The 18,075-nt window shown below is 41.7% G+C and overlaps 1 protein-coding gene across 50 annotated transcripts in view; it reads right to left on the bottom strand.

Moving 5' to 3' along the window:
- The window catches only part of RIMS1 (regulating synaptic membrane exocytosis 1), a 232,049-nt gene that overhangs the window by 148,888 nt on the left and 65,086 nt on the right, over positions 1–18,075 (bottom strand). For 47 of the 50 annotated variants that reach the window (XM_053381174.1, XM_053381183.1, XM_053381178.1 and 44 more), the window contains exons 2-3: positions 5,061–5,274; positions 4,074–4,085 (exon numbers count right to left, since the gene is read on the bottom strand). In XM_053381174.1, the coding sequence (XP_053237149.1) occupies positions 4,074–4,085; positions 5,061–5,274 (226 nt within the window). The remainder of the gene's footprint in view (positions 1–4,073; positions 4,086–5,060; positions 5,275–18,075) is intronic. The other 3 variants (XM_053381177.1, XM_053381226.1, XM_053381176.1) reach the window with 2 other exon arrangements.

Raw genomic sequence — 18,075 nt, 5'->3', positions numbered from 1 at the left:
CCAGGACAAAAAGCTAACTGGACAGAAGACTAACTTTACTGCTAAGAGGAGCAGCACTTGCAATGCTGGTTGACACTGTACCCCCTATGTTTGGAATCGCCACATTCAATCATTTGTTATGGGGAGCTTAGGGCACACTATTCAGGAAGTGAGACAAGAACTTATAGAGGAACAGGTACAAGAAACTCCTGACTCAACCTGGATATAGCTCAACCCACCTAGAGTGACAGTTTCCCATTTCTGGTTTACTACTTCCCCAAAATGTTATATAAGGTAATACTGTTATTGCCATGGGTTTCTATCATTCAAAACAAAAGAACTGAGTTTGTTAAGACCTGCTAGTTGATAGAAACAATCAAAGTTAAGTGGGAAATTCACTACAAAAGGATGCACATGAAATGATCGCTTCTATTTCAAATAAGATCTTGCACCCTCCACAATATCTCGTGCGATTTTGGAAAGATCCTGGTGGAAATGGGCAGGTGACACCTCAGGGGCTTCTGATGCCCGAGGCAGCTGCCTCACCCCACCTAATGACTGCACCGGCCCTCCCTCTCCTTGCACTTCCCCAAAATCTGCTCCAGAGGATTCGGTGGAAAACAAATACAAACTTGGCAGGGGCACACAGGGGAGGAGAAGAGGAAAGTTCTATTTCACAAGCACAAGTCTTTGAACTAATCAAATTGTTGCATACAACCCACAATTTCCAAAGTCTATCTCTGAATTCAACACATTTAAAAAATGCAAAACTTTGAAAGCAGCAACACTATCCCTATAGCCTCTCTTAGCATTTGTTTGACTATCTGTAGAAACTGGAAATAATAATAGTAGTAATAATAATAATAATAATAATAATAATAATAATAATAATAATAAATGGTTTAGTTGAATGCAACACTAATATATGGATCAGCAGAAAAATGCTGCACAAAGCAAGTATTTTCCAAATACTATAAGGCATGTATAACACATACAGGGAAAATATATTTTATCTAGGACACAGCAGTACTAAAAATACACAGTTTTAATCCTGGATGAGGATTAAAGTTCTTTATAACAAAAAAGAGAGAGAAAGAACAGATTACATCCATCTCTAATAATCATGTTGTTTTCAGGAAATTATTCTGCTATTATACAGGTTCTCCTTAATATACAAAAACTGTAAATAAATTTAGCTAGTAGTGAATATTGAAAAGTCTACTCATTTATCAAACTAGCAGCGGAATCATAGCCATGTCTACTCAAATATACATCCAATTCAATTCAGTGGGGCTTATTCCCAGGTAAGTATGGCTGTTTACAGTGGCCTGGGATTAAGCCCCATTGAAGCTAATGGGATTTACTTCTGAGTAAACATGCATAGGATTACAGTCACTGTAATCTTATAATGGCAAATGACATGGGAAAATGCACATTCATGTAAATTAGAAGTGGCCACGTTTTTTTCTCTCCAGATGATTAAAGTGGTGCTCCTACTCCACAGACGGAAGAAATAAAGTGATATTTGCTAGCCGTATCCAACACAGAATGTCTTTGATCTCATCTTGCTACAGCATTGCTATCTGCACAAAGTACAGCCATTTCACTACTGATCAAATTGATGATCCTTGGTACTTCTTGCTAACTTCTAATTATGAAGCCCAGACCTTCACATTAACCAAAAAAGGAGGCTGTCCTTTGGCCAGCAATGATTGCATACATGCCCTAGTAGTGAGCAAACAGAAGTCACGATGCTTCAAATAAGTAGTCCAACTCAATTGTTTGTTTCATGCCCCTTAAACAGCATGGTTGGGTCCCCAGCCTGGTGTCACAATTGACCACATTGTACAGTATTATCCTTGAAAGCTAAACACGTTTGGAAACCTGGGCGATACTTATCAAACCCGAAGATCCGTGTGCAAGCTCCCTTTTAAAGTGAGGCTTCTCACCATCAGAGTTCACATTTCTAGAGCCACAAATGGATCAATAGCCAAGATTTGCCGCTGGTTTTGAGACTAAAGCCTTGACCATCTGGGCACTGATTAGATGATGGCATTTAGATTTGTGCCTTTTCCTCTCTCGGGACACTTTCGTAAATACAGTGACTATGTTAGCATCTCAGAATACTGTGGCCTACAAATTATTAATTGTAAACCACTCTGCTTAAGACAGCAAAACAAAGCAGAACATTTTCAGATGCGCTTTACTGAATAGCATCAATTAATACGTTCAGCTGAACAGGTCTGGCTTGACAAGAGGATGTCTTAAGGCAGGGGTAGTCAACCTTTTTATACCTACCGCCCACTAATGCATCTTTCTTGATGGTAAAATTTCCTTACCACCCACCAGGGCTTGATGGAAGGAGGATTCAGCTTGTGCCATAGAAACGCCCCCCCACTGCCCACCTAGAATCTTGAAACGCCCACTAGTGGGCGGTAGGGACCAGGTTGACAACCCCTGTCTTAAGGCAATGACGTCCGCATATGCACTGAAGATGTAGGATTGCTACATGTAAATGAAGGAAACTGGTGGAGATCTAAAAGAAAAGGCGTCTAGGCAGATTCTGGTTAGCAGAAACAGCTCCAAGCACTTGTCCAAAGTGAAGGTGATTTAATGCGCAATATATATCCAAATTATTTTAATACCAGTAGTTATTAACTCCTTGCAAACATCAACGTATGTAGGTTGGGATCCAAAGAACCCCTTCAGTGCCTTTCACGTGTATGCTAAGTGATCCTGTTCCATCCACCACGACTGCCAAGAATATGTGTGTTGAAGAGAGCATCTGAAGCTGCCTCAAGTTTTGGTGTTGTCTTATGCGTACTTTCATAAAGAAAGGCCCAGATGCACCAGTGTTTCAGTGGGTCCTCATTCTAGTTATTCGGCTGTGATCTCAGAGATCTCAGTTCATTTCAGTTAAACTGGCAGCCCAATCCTAAATATGTTTTCTTCAAGGATTAAGTTCCACAAAGCTCAAAAGGTATTGCTTTCTGAGAAGTATACTTAGGTTTATAGCTCAAGGTATATACATTCGTACTTTTTTCTGTCCCAAATTTAAGAGGGGGAAATTAATCTGCTCCTGGTTAATTCCTAAACAGTGTATATTTTCAACTTCCAGGATGCCATGTTACACAGCAATGGTCTTCCATGGTAACCATTTTCTGCGTTTGGCCAACACATATAGCTAAGAAATTTGGCTACTAATTTAGAATGAATAAACTGACTAAAATGAAATGCCCATCTTCTGAAAGTCCAACCACTCCCTGAACTTAAAAAGGGATATTAGTCCTCCCGCACAAACTGCTATTCACATTGCGTCAATAGAACCTGAATTCTTTAGAAGCTTCCCAGGAGCTCTCAAAAGACGAGTTGCCTGCCGTAGTGGCTAGAATGGGGATGGGGCTGATGGGAGTTTTAGTTCAAAAACACTTAGAGAGTTGCAGATTCTCCATCTTGGTTCTACAGTGTGCACTCAATTTTCATGGGGCATCTTCATTAACCTTTTAAATTTTATTTTCCCCACACCAACAGGCATATTGAGGAAATAAGAAAGGTGATTTTAAAACATTCATATTACATGCATGATTTGCAGAGAGAGTAGATGTTTAGAAGTACATATTGGACTTTTCTTTGTAAAAAAATAATAATAAAATATTATTGGTTAGATTTCCCAGAAAATCTACCTTAAAAAAATAACGTTCACAGTGTAATGGTTTGAATATCTATATATGTGATTTGACAATCAAAGTCATTTACAACAACAAAGTTAAAAACCAGAATTAGATACCTTTCAATTTCACAAAGAAATAACTTTACTACTATTCCCTGTCAAATTATGAATTTGATATATTGATTTCCTATGTAATGTAAAAAGAGGTTGTAATAAATAATATTTCTTCCTCCCAAAGCATTACCTGCATGTTCTACTGCTATGAAAAATACAAATTTATAATAGGAAAAGCTGTTTAGCTACTATATATCTCCTCAGTTTAGTATCTGGATTTTACAACCGAACATTTAGTCAAAATAATTTGCATTAATTGGTTTCACATAAAGAACACTGTAATAATATATGAAGAAATATGGATTCTAACCACTTTGTCCTCCTTTGGGAAAGCATCCAGGGAAGCAGAAAAACGAGAAAAATATAAAAGAAAGAGAGAAAAGAAAAAGGAGGAAAACATTAATAGGCAGATATAAACAAGGCAATTCTTGTGTTCCTGTAAGCATAAGATTTACCAAAAATGAAACACAGCACGTTTAAATAAAAATATCTATAGCACCACACACATACGGGCAGATACCTGAAGGATTTTAGCAGAAAATAAAATAAATAATAGTGAAATGGATGCATCAGGATTCAATACTCCAGTTTTGATGGAATAGCTGAGATCCAAAGGGCTGTGAGCAAGAGACCATGTACTACTGGTAGGAGAAATTGGAAATCCACAGGGCAGAAATGGATGCACTTTCCCCTCACACATAAGAATTTTGGATTGTTTCGTCCCTACTAGAAGCAATATGGCTCCCCCCTTTGGACTCTGCAACGTGTAAAGTACAGTGGGTGGTCTCCAGTGTCGTCCTACTCAGTGTACATCTATTGAAATGAATGAACACCACCAACTTAGGTCCATTAATTCCAAAAGGTCTGCTCTAAATATTACTTAGTTGTGTATACAAGCATGTGACACTACTTTCTATAAATGTCATTGGCAACTGCACAAGACCATATACAATTTTCAGGGTGTATAAATCAAAGTAGCTTTTCTACAGTACTAATGCAGAATTCCATGAGAAAAGCATTATTATAGCTTGTCACTGTGTCTGTCACAATCATTTTCAAGTGGAAAAAAAACAGCTCCCCTCTTTTATTTATTTCTGAAATTGATTTTGCACAAACAAAACATGGAGCTAGGAATTCTGAAAACAAATATATAGAGTGAGCAAAACAATGAAGTTCAAGGAGTTGGGGTGTGGAAATAAGAAAAGGAAACCAATGCCAAAAAAAAAATTTGCACAGGTAGGGTGTTCTAGTGATGGAAATCAACATTGCTCTGTTTTGCATGCAGTAGAAAACTTACATTGTTTGATCGCAGAGAAACACGTCCTCCACATCTGGCACAAAACTTTGTCCGGCAGTAGGAGCATAAATGGCCACAACCATCGGCAAACTTAGTTTTGTGACAGATTCCACATGTTGGCGCATCGTCCTTGTGCTCTCCGTGGTAACGGCGGGATTCCTCACCTATTTTTCGGACTTGCTCTTTGTAACTTTCAAATTGTTGGTGCAATCTTCTGTAAGGAAAAGAAGGGGTTTTTTATATAGCAAAAGCACCAAGACAAGCTAACCCATCGAGTGCCTAGCACTAATCCACACTATGTGTGTCTTCACTATATTTGCTAAACAGAAGCATGAATACAAGTGCCACTCTTGATTATTTAAAAGGAAAAACAAACAGCGGGATTATTTATCTATTTATTATGCACACTTCACCCTGAGGTACCAGCAACTTAAAGCAACTTTTAACTGCTCATGTTGGTTTCTTTAACATAATCCAAGCAAGCTGCTTTTTATGCAAACAATTACCAATAAAATCTCCTGTTTGCAAAACAAATAAAGGTCACTTATAGATTTCAGAAGAGTCCCAACACCAACACAGATGTCTGTGTTTTTGCCAGGATGTAGAAACCTCGAAAAGTTATTTGATAATAGCAAATGCCATACAAAGAAAAACCCTTCCTCTTCTTAGGTAAATTTACCTGAAGTCATTGTCCAAACCAATTATTACTTTCAATTTAATAAAATGTAGGTTCTCTCCCCTTAAAGATTTTCATAAGTGCTCTGTCATCATTTCATCCATAACATTTTCAAAGTGAAAGCTGTCACACGCACCACCAGTCTCACTCGCCACTATGTCAAACAAAATTTTTTTAATGTATAGCAGAATAATACACTTTTCGATTTAACCCATTAACTGCTGTTATGGCTGAAACCAATCATAAGCTGCAGATTGCAACCCGTCAAAAAGCTCTGGAAGAAGCACTATCATATGTGCAACTGTGGGTGAAAATATTTAAGTACAAGTGGCTCTTAAAACAAAACAATGTAGTGTGTCTCTGCCCCTCTCACAGCTCCAGCCAGCCTACAAGAGCCTTGCAGTGTGGTTCAGATCTCAGGGTGGTGAGTGGTGGTGAGTTTCAAGAATGGGGAAGGCATAAAGGGCACCTTTCCACCCCACCCAATGCTTTCCTTGTTGTGTTGCATACAGGGTTGATAGTCCCAAATCTCAGCAATTTGAAATTATAAATCAGGCATAGGCAAACTCAGCCCTCCAGATGTTTTGGGACTACAACTCCCATCATCCCTGACCACCGGTTCTGTTAGCTAGGGATGATGGGAGTTGTAATCCCAAAACATCTGGAGGGCCGAGTTTGCCTCTGCCTGTTATAAATAATATTCTGGAGATGGGAAAGCTATCCCTCCACTTTATTTGCATCTTCTCTCTCAATCCAGTTGCCCTGTTGTCATCATCTATCAGGCAGGTTGTTGTTTCTTAAAGTCACTTCATTTAATTCACAAACTTTTGCACTTCTGTGCACCTAGGTAGGGCATCCCCCGTGTATGTATGCAGAAGTGCCTGCCTTATTTTTGAGCGGCTTTCATTTTGCTTAAAACAGTCGCCCAGCAGATGGCACCAGAGATTGCAATTTCACATAGCCATCATCTGTTCAGTTTTAAAGAACTGAGGTTTCCTTAGAAGCAAGTGCCTTTAATTTTGTGGTAACAACGGCCTTATCTTCTATTGAAAATCTCTCTTCATAAATGTAAGAATATTTGTGTGCATGAAATGAGGGGGGTATTTGCCTGTTCATCTGTCCGCTCAGCTTGTGACAGGAGTGTGCAAAACAACAGCTTCTGTTCACAACGAATCAGTCAGGTAACCACCATCATGTTTGGATATTCACAAGGAAACCAGATAGCCACAACCAGGCCCTAAGATCTAGTATCTCGTGCATTCCATTTGTGTACACAGAAGAAACCATCCCTAGCATTTGTTTTCCGTTTCTAATTTTACGTCAAAACCAGCTTTTCAATATAAGTCCAGCCTGATGTAAGAGTTTCTATAGAAGGAAGAAAGACTGAATGAGATACCTGGTTCTTGTGGGGAAAGTATTTTTATAGTTCTTGAGCAGATCAAAACACAGTAAGCAGATGAAGAGCACAACTTCTACAATGTTTTGTGAGTCTCTTTGCATATAACAATAGTTCATATTAAGCCCACTGATGTTTTTTGGGACTTGTTTACATAGCGAGTAAACAGTCCACACACAAAGGCTGACAGTTCTGCAAATGCTTAAAATACCTAGTTTGGTGTAATGGTTAGAGCCAACTGAACTGATGAGACTTCAAATTGCCACTGAGCCAGTCACCATCTCCCAGGCTAACCTACCTCACAGGGCTGTTGCAAGGGGAGGAAAGCAGAGAGAACCATCTACATTCCCTCAGCACTTCCTTGGAGTAAGATAGGAAATATATGCATTTGACACAAATTGTTGCAGAAGCCACCAATTTCCCTGTCCGTCCATGGAAAGATTTTGAGCCCTGCTGGTGATAATTCAGCTGGAATGACAAAGCACCCTTAAGGACACCTTGCTCCTAAAACATGTTTTGCTTGAAAATAAAAGCACTCTTCAGGTGCTCTCTTAACACATTGCACTCTGGCTCAGGGAGGGCAACAAGAGAACCAATGTGATGTAATGATTAGAGTGTTGGACTAGGACCTGGGAGAAGAGGGTTTAAATCCCCATTCAGCCACGAAGCTCACTGGGTGACCTCGGGCCAGCTGCCATCTCTTAGCCTAACCTACGTCACAGGCTTGTTGTGCAGATGCAATGCGGAGGAGGAGAACCATGTGCACCACTTTGAGATCACTGGAAGATAAGGTTGGTATATAAATTAATAAATAAAATAATAAGAATGGTGAATGGCTCTCTTTCACATGTTTTACTAAGCTTGGCACCATTGTTAGTTTCTGTTCTTATCACTGTGCAGCTGCGTGGAGTCACAGGACTCTGTTTACATTCCAGAGACCTTCAAGTCTCACGGGAAAGGGAGACGGGATGTGACGTTAATGGTTTCCTGTTTCCTTTGTTCCTTTGTTTCAGTTGCTCTCTGCTTTCATAGAGAGAGGGTGTCTTTTCTGTTCTGCGTAGTTTAGAAATAAAACTCTTTACAATGTAGCCAAACCTCTCGTCTCTTCCCTGTGCTGGGAACCCTACTGGATAGAATGTGCTTGAGGCCTTATCAAAGGCTCAGGTCATTAAACACGTCGGAGGCGATTTCAAAGGCTTGGCTCGGAGGAAGATGAGGCCTTATCAGCTTGGCCGAGTAGAGTTCTGACAACCAGAACACCGGAAGATGGTTTTAGTCCCATTAATTTCCAGTGCATTCAGGACAACTGATATGATGCGAGGAAACTATAAAGGTTCCTAGGAGGCCTTATAGAAGTCTCTCTCTCTCTCTTTCTCAGCCTTACCTGCCTTACATTGCTAAGAGAAAGATGACAAACTTAAAGTGCTCTGAAAGGGCTAAAGAAGGAAAGAAGAACAATAACCATATTTCCAAACGTGCTTAGGGACTGCAGCTATTGGTTGAGCTTGAATTGTATTCATCTCAAAAGAATAATGGTGGCACCTGTTCACTGCAACTACACTGCTGCTGGCCCTGCTATGGCATTGTGAGAGGGATTTACATGCGCAGAGCATTCCGGAATCAGGCATAATTCCAAAAAGTCCACTTCTCACAATTATTTAACAAGATATGGAAAGGATCAGCCATAGGAGGTACACAACAGGTTTACAGCAAAGTGGGTTACTGGTGAATTTCATTTTTGTACATCATCTCAAAAGCTGCAAGCGAACATACCTATTGAAAGAAAAAGGCGCTTCAAAACCCTGGTGACTCAAGAGGCACAACTGGACGATTATGAGTCAGTGATTTATGATGGCTAAAATAAAGCAAGCTAAATATGCAAGCTTCCCACTATTATTCCCGAAATGATCGCATGCAGCTGTTCAACCAGGAAGCTTCTCTCTGACCAAGCCAGCAGGAACTATTACAGCCATTCTTGTTCAGCTTGAAGCTTTTATATCTCAAAGCTGATGAAACACTTCTGAAAGTTCCATCGCATGTGGTTTCTTTTTCCCAGGCCCAGAGACTGCCCACGTTTCACTATTGATTCCAGCCACGCACTCCTTAGAAGTTTCAACTTCCGAGTTCAATGGGATTTCTTCCTTACATAAAGAATCAGAATTTGATTAAAAATAGCTGGCAGAGGAAAGACATTGCCACGGGGGAAACGACAACTCTACCGGAACCTAAGAGGCTTGAAACTGGGTTGTCTGTGCACGAAGAACTTCCTTGGTTGTGCCAAAACCATTAGAAGAACCTGCTTGAGCATCTATACTCAGCTCATTGCTATCCCATACTGCTGCTGACTGCCAGCATCTAGTGTGGGGAACCAGAAATGTTTTGTAGCTCTTAGGAAGTGAGACCTGATAGGCAATGTTGCAATTCAGAGTGCTCCTGTTAAGGGTTCTAGCCAGCCAACCACACCTGTTTTCTAGGACACTCTATTCCATTCACCTGCCCTGGGGGAGAAAAAGATTGAGCCAATGAGCAACTACTTCTATATTGCTCATTTCCCATCACATAGTTGCCAGGATTTGAACAAGTAATCAAGGAGAAAGAGGAGTTAAAGCCACACATCAGGGCAGCCCAACTTTTCACACCAAGTGGGCCGCAAGCAGAGCTTTCCAAACTATTCATGTTGGTGACGCACTTTTTAGACATGCATCATTTCTGAACGCAGTAATTCAGTTTTACTAGCAAACTGGAGGTTAAACTAACCCCTTTCCAGCCCCAGGAGGAGCACAGGGGGCATTCACACGACACACCTACACACTGCAGCCAACACACTAACGTGTCACAACACACAGTTTGGAAAGCTCTGTCCGCAAGAGGACTTTGATGTGGAACCTGCAGGCTGCACACTACCTTGTCACTTGGAGGGGGGGGAGCGAGGCCAAAATTTGACAGACACACCCCACACCTTCATGCTGCCTTCCCAAAGCCAGCTAAGTGAGGCATCGGGCTTTGGGAAGGAGACACAAGGCTCTGGCAAGGTCCTAAACCCTCCCACCTCCTTTGCAAAGCTGGGCGAGCACTAACTGGACTTTGGGAAGAAGGCAGGAGGACTCTAGGACGCTGTCAGAGTCCTCCCACCTTCTTCCCAAAGCCCAGCACTTTGCTTACATGGCTTTGGGAAGGCAGCGAGGGGACGTGACATGAAATGCAGCCCGAGGGCCCCACATTGGACCACCCTGGTCTAAATCATATAACGCCTTTGGAGTTATTATTCCATTCGTTGAGACTTGATTCCTAGCAAAATACGAGGACAAGTTTTATGAGAAAAATAAGCAATCATTTTCTGTACTGTAGGATAAAAATGGAATTGTTTACCAGTCACAGCAAGAGCCTGGATAGCCTTCTAGTCTCTGCTGGTATATATCCAAGTTTCTAGTCTGTGCTTAAAATAATGATTCCGATTATTATTTTTTAGAAGTCTGAAGAAGTCAGCAGTCATATAAAAAACCCCACTAACCTAACAATCTTATGCACATTTGGTCAAAAGCGAACATCTCACTGCGTTCAGTGGAACTTACTCCTACGTGAATCCGTATCAGCCTGTAGAAAAACTTCTAGGGTCTTGATAAATTAGGATCATATAATCCTGACAACCCACAGAGAACAAACCATCAACCTACTAGGGTTGAAGGACAGATCAGTTTCTGCACAGAATAGTTGGTTTTGGGGTCATTAAGAGGTACTCAGTGGTCTACAGGTGGCCCACCACTTTCCTGGTCCCGCTTTCTAGGTTTTTAGCTGTGTGCTGAAGCATTTGCTGAGAGCAGAGGGACCCAGCGCTAAGCACACAGGACTGGCAGAGGACTCCAGGTGGACTCTCCTTCCTTGGAGAGGCTGGATGGCCATATGTCATGGATGCTTCAGCTGAGATTCCTGCATTGCAGGGGGTTTTAACCAGATGACCCTTGCGTCCCTTCCAACTCTAAGATTTTATGATTCCAACCCTCATTTGCACAACCGCGATGTTGTGTTTATGTGTCCCTCCATTGGTCTCTCCCATTCCTCTTCTGTCCATTGAATGTACAAAGTGGGAAGAAGTGCTACTGGTAGAACTCCCCACATCCGCCAGGCCTTCTAGGGGCAGGGCTGCATCCCAAGCAGGTCCCACAGCTGTGGTGGGACACCTTCAAACCCAATGTACTGCCTCTACCTCCCCCCACCCAGGCACTATGTGCAGCAGTGCTGTAGATGCAGCAATATCCTTATACCAGATCAGAGTATTTGCCCATCTAACTCAATATTGTTTACTTTCATGGACACTGGCAATCACATCTTTCCAAGGTTTCAGGCAGAGGTCTTTCACATCACCTGCTACTTGAGCCTTTTAAAAGACGTCTAGGATTTAAACCTTTAGCATATGATCTACCAATTATCATCATATCAGAGCTTCAAACCATCCCAAATTCCAAATATTGCCATTGGAAATGGACTGCAGAGGCAAAAGGCCACCTGCTGTGCCTCTCCAGAAGGAGATACTGAATTGTTTGTTTCAACTCGGCTTAAGTTAGGCTCCAATGCTAACCAAGCAACTCCTGACAATCCTCCCAAAAAACTCCACATTGAACCATCAGAATAAAACAGGCAATACTCTTGAAAACTGGATTCATCTCAGCTAATGCTTGAATGGGGAAAAAAAGGAAGGTTGGGTCATATTAATGGACATAAATAATAAGCTATTAGCACTTCAAGCAACAGCAACACAATAGCTAATTTAAAGTCCAAGAGGGGTTATAAGACTTTTTATTATGCATCTTGAAATTTGCATCTGTTTAATGCTTTTATTATCCTACCTGCTGAGGACAATTTAATAGACTGCATAATGGCCCAAGTTAACTGCCCTCAGAAAATATTTTGGTTGGTTTCCGGTGTTCCAGAGAGCTCCTGCACAATAAATGAATATGTTGAGCTTGTTTGATTAGCCCTTGTCTGAAACTCCTTTCCCCCTTCCCAGTCACAGTAACAGCTAAAGCTTATGTAAAGCTGTTACTTGAGAGGGGCTATAAGCTCAGGGGCAGAACATATACTCCTCATGGAAAGGGTCTCCCGTTCAGTCTCTGGTATCTGCAGACAGGGCTGAGGAAGACTCCAGAGAGCTGCTGCCAGCCAGAGTGTGCTATACTGTGCTAGATGGACCAATAGCCTGACTCTGTGAAAGAATCCCCCAGTAAGGGGAGAGCGTATGAACAGGGGGACAGATTCACAGACACTGCATTAAAACTTTAAAAAGTGTGTGTGTGTGCATGAGAGAGAGAGCGGGAGATGTGCCCATTCAGAACCAATTCATTTCATAACAAATAACCACAAGTATGACCCATGATTCTTTTCCTGGAGAATATTACAACTTCCAAACATAACTGGAAACATGAAGGAAACGACGAGAGAGTGGTGGTTAGCAAGAAATGCCAAAGTAATACGAAACCTATTTCTCAGGCAAGTGTTTGGTAAGCAGGTAAAATGGATTACAGTTTTGGGCATGGCAGCACCTAAAGGGGGAAAAAAGGGGAACCCGCATCCAGGTATATCAACATATATTAACAGATCAGGGAAATATATTACAATATGGGAAGAAATGTAAACAGAATGCGACAATGAAGTAAAATAAATAAATTTTAAAATGCGTGTATGTTTTGTTATCAAATAATATAACTTAAATCTGTGTCTGTGGAAGCATTCAGGTATGCATCATACACCAATTCACCATTATTTGAAAAACCAGTTGACCTAATTCAATTGTTTGGCTGCAGAAACTCTTCTGCATGCAATCTCTGATGCCCCCCCCCCCAATTTATTGGCATGCAGAAACCTGATTGTATTGGAACTCAAACCAGCCAATAGATTTTTTATTTTTTTTTATTTTTTTTACAGCTGCACATCTGAATTAGAATTTTGAGGAGGTGTATTACTGACTTATCATTTTATGTTAAAATATCATTGAGCTGGGAGTTAGCGTTCATTTAGATGTAGAAAAGCAGCTATGAACAATTTAGAATTAAAACAGCCAAAGCCAAATATAGGCCGCTAATTTCCTTTTTTTGCAACAAGCCCTGTCCATAAAACCCGTCTAAAAGAAGGGGGGGGGAAACATCTGTTGGAAATTTCCTTCACAGAAGATTTATCAGGATTTAGAAGGAAAAACATTATTGTCTCCACCAGCCAATCAATGTTGAATTCTCAGTCTTCCCTCACCCCCCACCCCCATGCAATATGAGACAACAGTGTTAGCAAAATAAGAGTGCTTCAGAATGTTTGGGAATCAAGAGCACTGATTAGCTTGCGAGGAGGCAGTGATTTGTAATATAGAGAATGAGTACAAAACCACTCAGTGAACATTTTGTTGCTGGTACCGAGCCATAGTCAACTAACAGCTGCAAACAAGTGTGGAAAGAATGAACATAAACACCAGCAGCGTGGGCTTCATTTAAAAATAGTCATAGCAATCGAACCACTTGATCCCAGATAACCTCCCCCCCTCCGCTCGTTTTTGATATTTTTGTTTCTTTCCCTTGCAAAATAATTATGAATGGGACTTTGCACTCTGCTGCCATAACCAGTGAAGGAATTTGCCATTATTAACACATCGGTGGCGGCTTTTCCCCTCCTCTAAGGGTGTCTCTCATCACATACCTAGTGCTTTTGCCTCTGTCAAGGCTCGCTGTGGTTTGCAAAGTCTCTAAGCTGACATAAACATACCTTTGGGAGGTGGTCGTGTGTACAGTGCAGTCACATCATGAGTGCATCTAGCATACATGAATTCAACTAAACACACTAATTATTATTATTGTTGTTGTTCTTGTTGTTGTTGTTATTATTATTATTATTATTATTATTATTATTATTATTATTATCCCAGCCACACTCCCCCCTTCCGAAAGCACTCCACCACAGGACATCTGCCACTGCAGCTTCTGCAAAAGTTCCTTCCTTCTACTAAGATCCCACCCGCCAGTTTCAGGATCCATTCTAGATATTTCCCGCTGCCTCGCCAGGATTTTCCCACCTTTGCCTGCCTCCTCTCTCCTCCCTTGTTTTCTACCCTTTTCTAGATTCTTCCCCCTTGGGGGAAAGCGCTTTCCACCAATTGGGGTGGAGCCCTCCAGGCTCACACATGCAGTGGAGAGATGAGGAAGGCCATTTGCCAGCCAGTGCTTACCATGGCCCCATTGTCTGGAGGAGAAGGTGGGGAAGCCTTCTCCATTGTCATTGTCATCGTCGTCGTCATCCTTCTCCACTCTTTCATCCAGCTCCTGCTTTCTGGCCTCAGGAAGGCACTGAGACCGAGGCAAGAAAAGTGTGTGGCACAGCCACCACACAATCAAGCAGCAGCACCAGACAGAGCCCAACTACAGGCCATTTGGAAGCAGACTGTACTTTATGGGCGATGTACGGCAAATTTGACTATAGGCGATTTTCACCTTACCTGCTGGATTCAGAGTGCAACCTCTGTGTAACATGCAACTCTGCTGACACAATTCCAGACACAATGCTCCAAATATTTCATAGTTGCTGTAAGTCCCCTAAGCCTATGGATTGAAGGCACATAGTATTGCGGCTTTGCCAAGATAAACAAGTTTGGGTCTGATCAGTATTTGGACAGGAAACCACCTGTGGAATCTCTTTATGCCACCTTGAGCTCCATGTAAATGGATCATTAACAGAAGTACAACAAAATGTTGTAGTACTCTTGCTCAGTGTTCTGTTGAATCAGCCATACCCTTCTAACAAACACTCCATCCCCATCCCTCTTGCTAGTTTTCCATCCTTCTCCCAACAGTAAGTCAAAATTCTATGAGCACTGAGCACTGGGGATGTTTTGGGAGTGTTCCCTCCTCTGCATTAGGGTTCCCCCCTAAAGTTTTTGTTTGTTTGTTTGTTTTATTTCTGCAGATCTTTGGAGATACCTCTCCCTTGTACCCTCTGAGCCTTGGGGATAAAGGGAATTATGCCATACCTGTAATAACTTAGTAAATGTAAAGTTTAATAGAAACAGAAGCCATACAGGCAACTGTTTTAACACGCATTCGACCACATCTCTGCATCTGATATGTGGCAAAGTCCTTAGCACTCATCAGGGTGATACAGATAACAAAAGCTACCCGGTCATATTTCAGGGCTCCAAGTTTCTCCAAATTTTTATCCAAGTACCTGTACAAATAATCACTCTTTAAAAAAATCCACTAGCTGACTTACTGAATGAAACAGTGATTCATGTCCCCTTTATAGCTATTGATTTGGCCTCCTCAGCAGATTCATCAATACTCTAGCCACATGCCACACAGATTTATTAAAACTAATATTTAAAAATCCATCTCTATAACGTGTGTGCTGTATCCCCAATCTGTAACCATATCCACAACACTTTTATTAAAGTATACGGTTTCAGTGTTATGACAGAAGAAAACTCGTATCATAATAATACGAGTTGGGAACTCTGTGGATCTTGAATTGAAAAAGTAGGATGAAGCTAGTGAAAGTGGATACACAATCTGAACCTCTAGATCAGGGATGAAAAGCTTCTGCTTGAGGGCTAAATGTAGGCTTCCATGCATCCATATTTTCTACACAGAGGATAGAGGCATGAGCCTGCTGTACAAAAGCAACATTCACATTTGTTGCTCTGCCTATTTGCCTTTGGCTCCACCCAACAAAAATGATGAAAAAACTTCCCCTTGCTAGAAGTACTAAGACTCCTGCCTTTACATGACTAACAGGGCAATCCCTTGTGCTTGCTGAACTCTGCATCTTCCAGCTAAAGCCACTGTGCTCAGGACCAATTCTACAGAAGGTACCCTTCACGTCTAGAGTCAGGCCTTGCTGCCCTCAGTCCCAGCTTGGTAGCTTTTAACTGTGGCAAAAACAATTATTTCTAGCCACTCTGATACCGACATTATCTCATAGTCATGGGTTACACTACATTTTTCAGATCTGCAGATGTGCAAATAGTGGGATTTTCTTTAATGCTTTATCGCATCCACAATAAAAATGTAAAACTATATTAATGTGAGGAGAATCGGCTTCCAAATAATGAAGCAGCTGTGATTTTAAAGGAAACACAAACACACACACCCCCCACAAGCTTACCCCCAACTACTGAATACTTGCAAATAAGGTGTTGCATCACTGACAGAAGATACTTGAGATTGGGCTTAATCAAAACACTGGAGGGAGTTCTGCAGCTGCCTCCCTAAATGGATCAGAGATGCTACGTGGTGGAAGGAAGGAACTAGTTACAAGATGTGTTCCTGCTTTATCTGATGGCAACCACACATTTACAGTAACATTCACCTTAGGAATGTAAGAAGAGCCCTTCTAGATCAGATCAAAGGCACATCTTATCCAGCATTGTGTTCTCACAGTGGCCAACCAGATGCCTATGGGAAGCCCAAAAGCAGGTTCTGAGCACAATAGCCCTCTCCCAATCGTAATCCCCAACAACTGGCATTCAAAGGTATACTGGTGAAATTTTGCACATGGGTTCAATAAGGTCCAAAAAATCACTAATGTCAGTATATCACAACTCCAGTTGGTAATGGAACAGAGGGCAAAAGGTGATCTCTCTGTAGAAACCAAGGTGCAGATAGCATACAGAGAATCAACTCAAACATCTTGTAAATCCTTTGTCAAAGAGAGCATGCAGTCAACATTATTTCTTCCTGTCCATTATAATGCTCTATATTTTCACTCCTCAGTTTTTACTTGGCATCCAAGTGCCTGGAGAGCCACATATGAAAGTGAGATGAAACACTATCTCACATCCATGCTCTTTGTGTTTTCTGAAATAAAAAGGAGTCTTTTCATTCTGGTTAAACACACACACACACACACACACACACACACACACACTTGGCACTGACAAAGATTAAATGAAAAGATGGTGAAACTGGGTGATAAATTCAAAGCGCTTCCACCCAGCCTGTGTAAATCTACATTTTTGGCACAAGGCATATGGTAAACACCAGGTCTTTGTGACTAGAAACATAAAACGCTAATGCTGTTTGTTTTACCTGCAGCACCAAGGCATACCTCTTCGCTCTTTTTGACTCTGTCTCTTCCTGGCCCCATCACACCTCCTGGTGCGAAATCTTTTCCTGCTTTGCACATGTCCTGATTATAACCACCATATGGTTGTTACAATTTCTGTAGCTTTGCTCTGCTTTACAGGCCACTGTGCTTTGCCATATCTTTGCTGCTCACCTTGTCTTACCATCTGATACCCATCATCTGTTTAGCACATTGCAAGCCAAGAGCATTTACTTTCTTCGCTCTAAATGCGGACTTGAAACAGCAGTCGCTGTATTCTTTGGAGGCCCGTGTGGAGTACACTAGCACTCCGAAGGCAGAAGACTACGCTGCAGAATGAAAGGTGCTCTCAGGTCACAGCAATCTGCCTCATACAAATGGGCAGGACAACAGTCCTCCTAGCTGAGTACTGTCTATATAAGAGGTGGAGAACATCAGGTGGAGAACCAGGAGGTCAAATGTAGCCTCTCACCTGGTCACACCTACCCCCCCCCCCTTAAATGTTGGCTGGAATGTGCCACTGATCTCTAATAATGCCTCTTGGCTGCCTGGAGGATAGAAAGAACTGCCTAAGTTTGTGTAGAAGCTAGCCTACAGCACAAAGGTAAAATTTACATTCGTCACTCCACTCGCTTTTGCCTCTGGTGCTGCCCACTAGTGGTATGTTTCCACTGAAAGGTTGACCAGAAGGGACTACAGTCCAGTCCTCAGAGGGGGAAAAACCTCCCTATCCCTGATCTACATCAACTGACAATGAAGCCTCATGGTTTCAGAGTAGGGTCCTTCTCAGCCCTACCAGAAGAGGTCAGGAATTGAACCTGAGACCTTTCATGAGGTCCACCACTGACGAGCAGCTCTCCCCTTTAGTGGTA

The sequence above is a fragment of the Podarcis raffonei genome, chromosome 3 (genome assembly GCF_027172205.1).
Source record: "Podarcis raffonei isolate rPodRaf1 chromosome 3, rPodRaf1.pri, whole genome shotgun sequence".
NCBI classification, from domain to species: Eukaryota; Metazoa; Chordata; class Lepidosauria; order Squamata; family Lacertidae; genus Podarcis; species Podarcis raffonei.
This window is presented reverse-complemented; position numbering and strand designations above follow the sequence as displayed.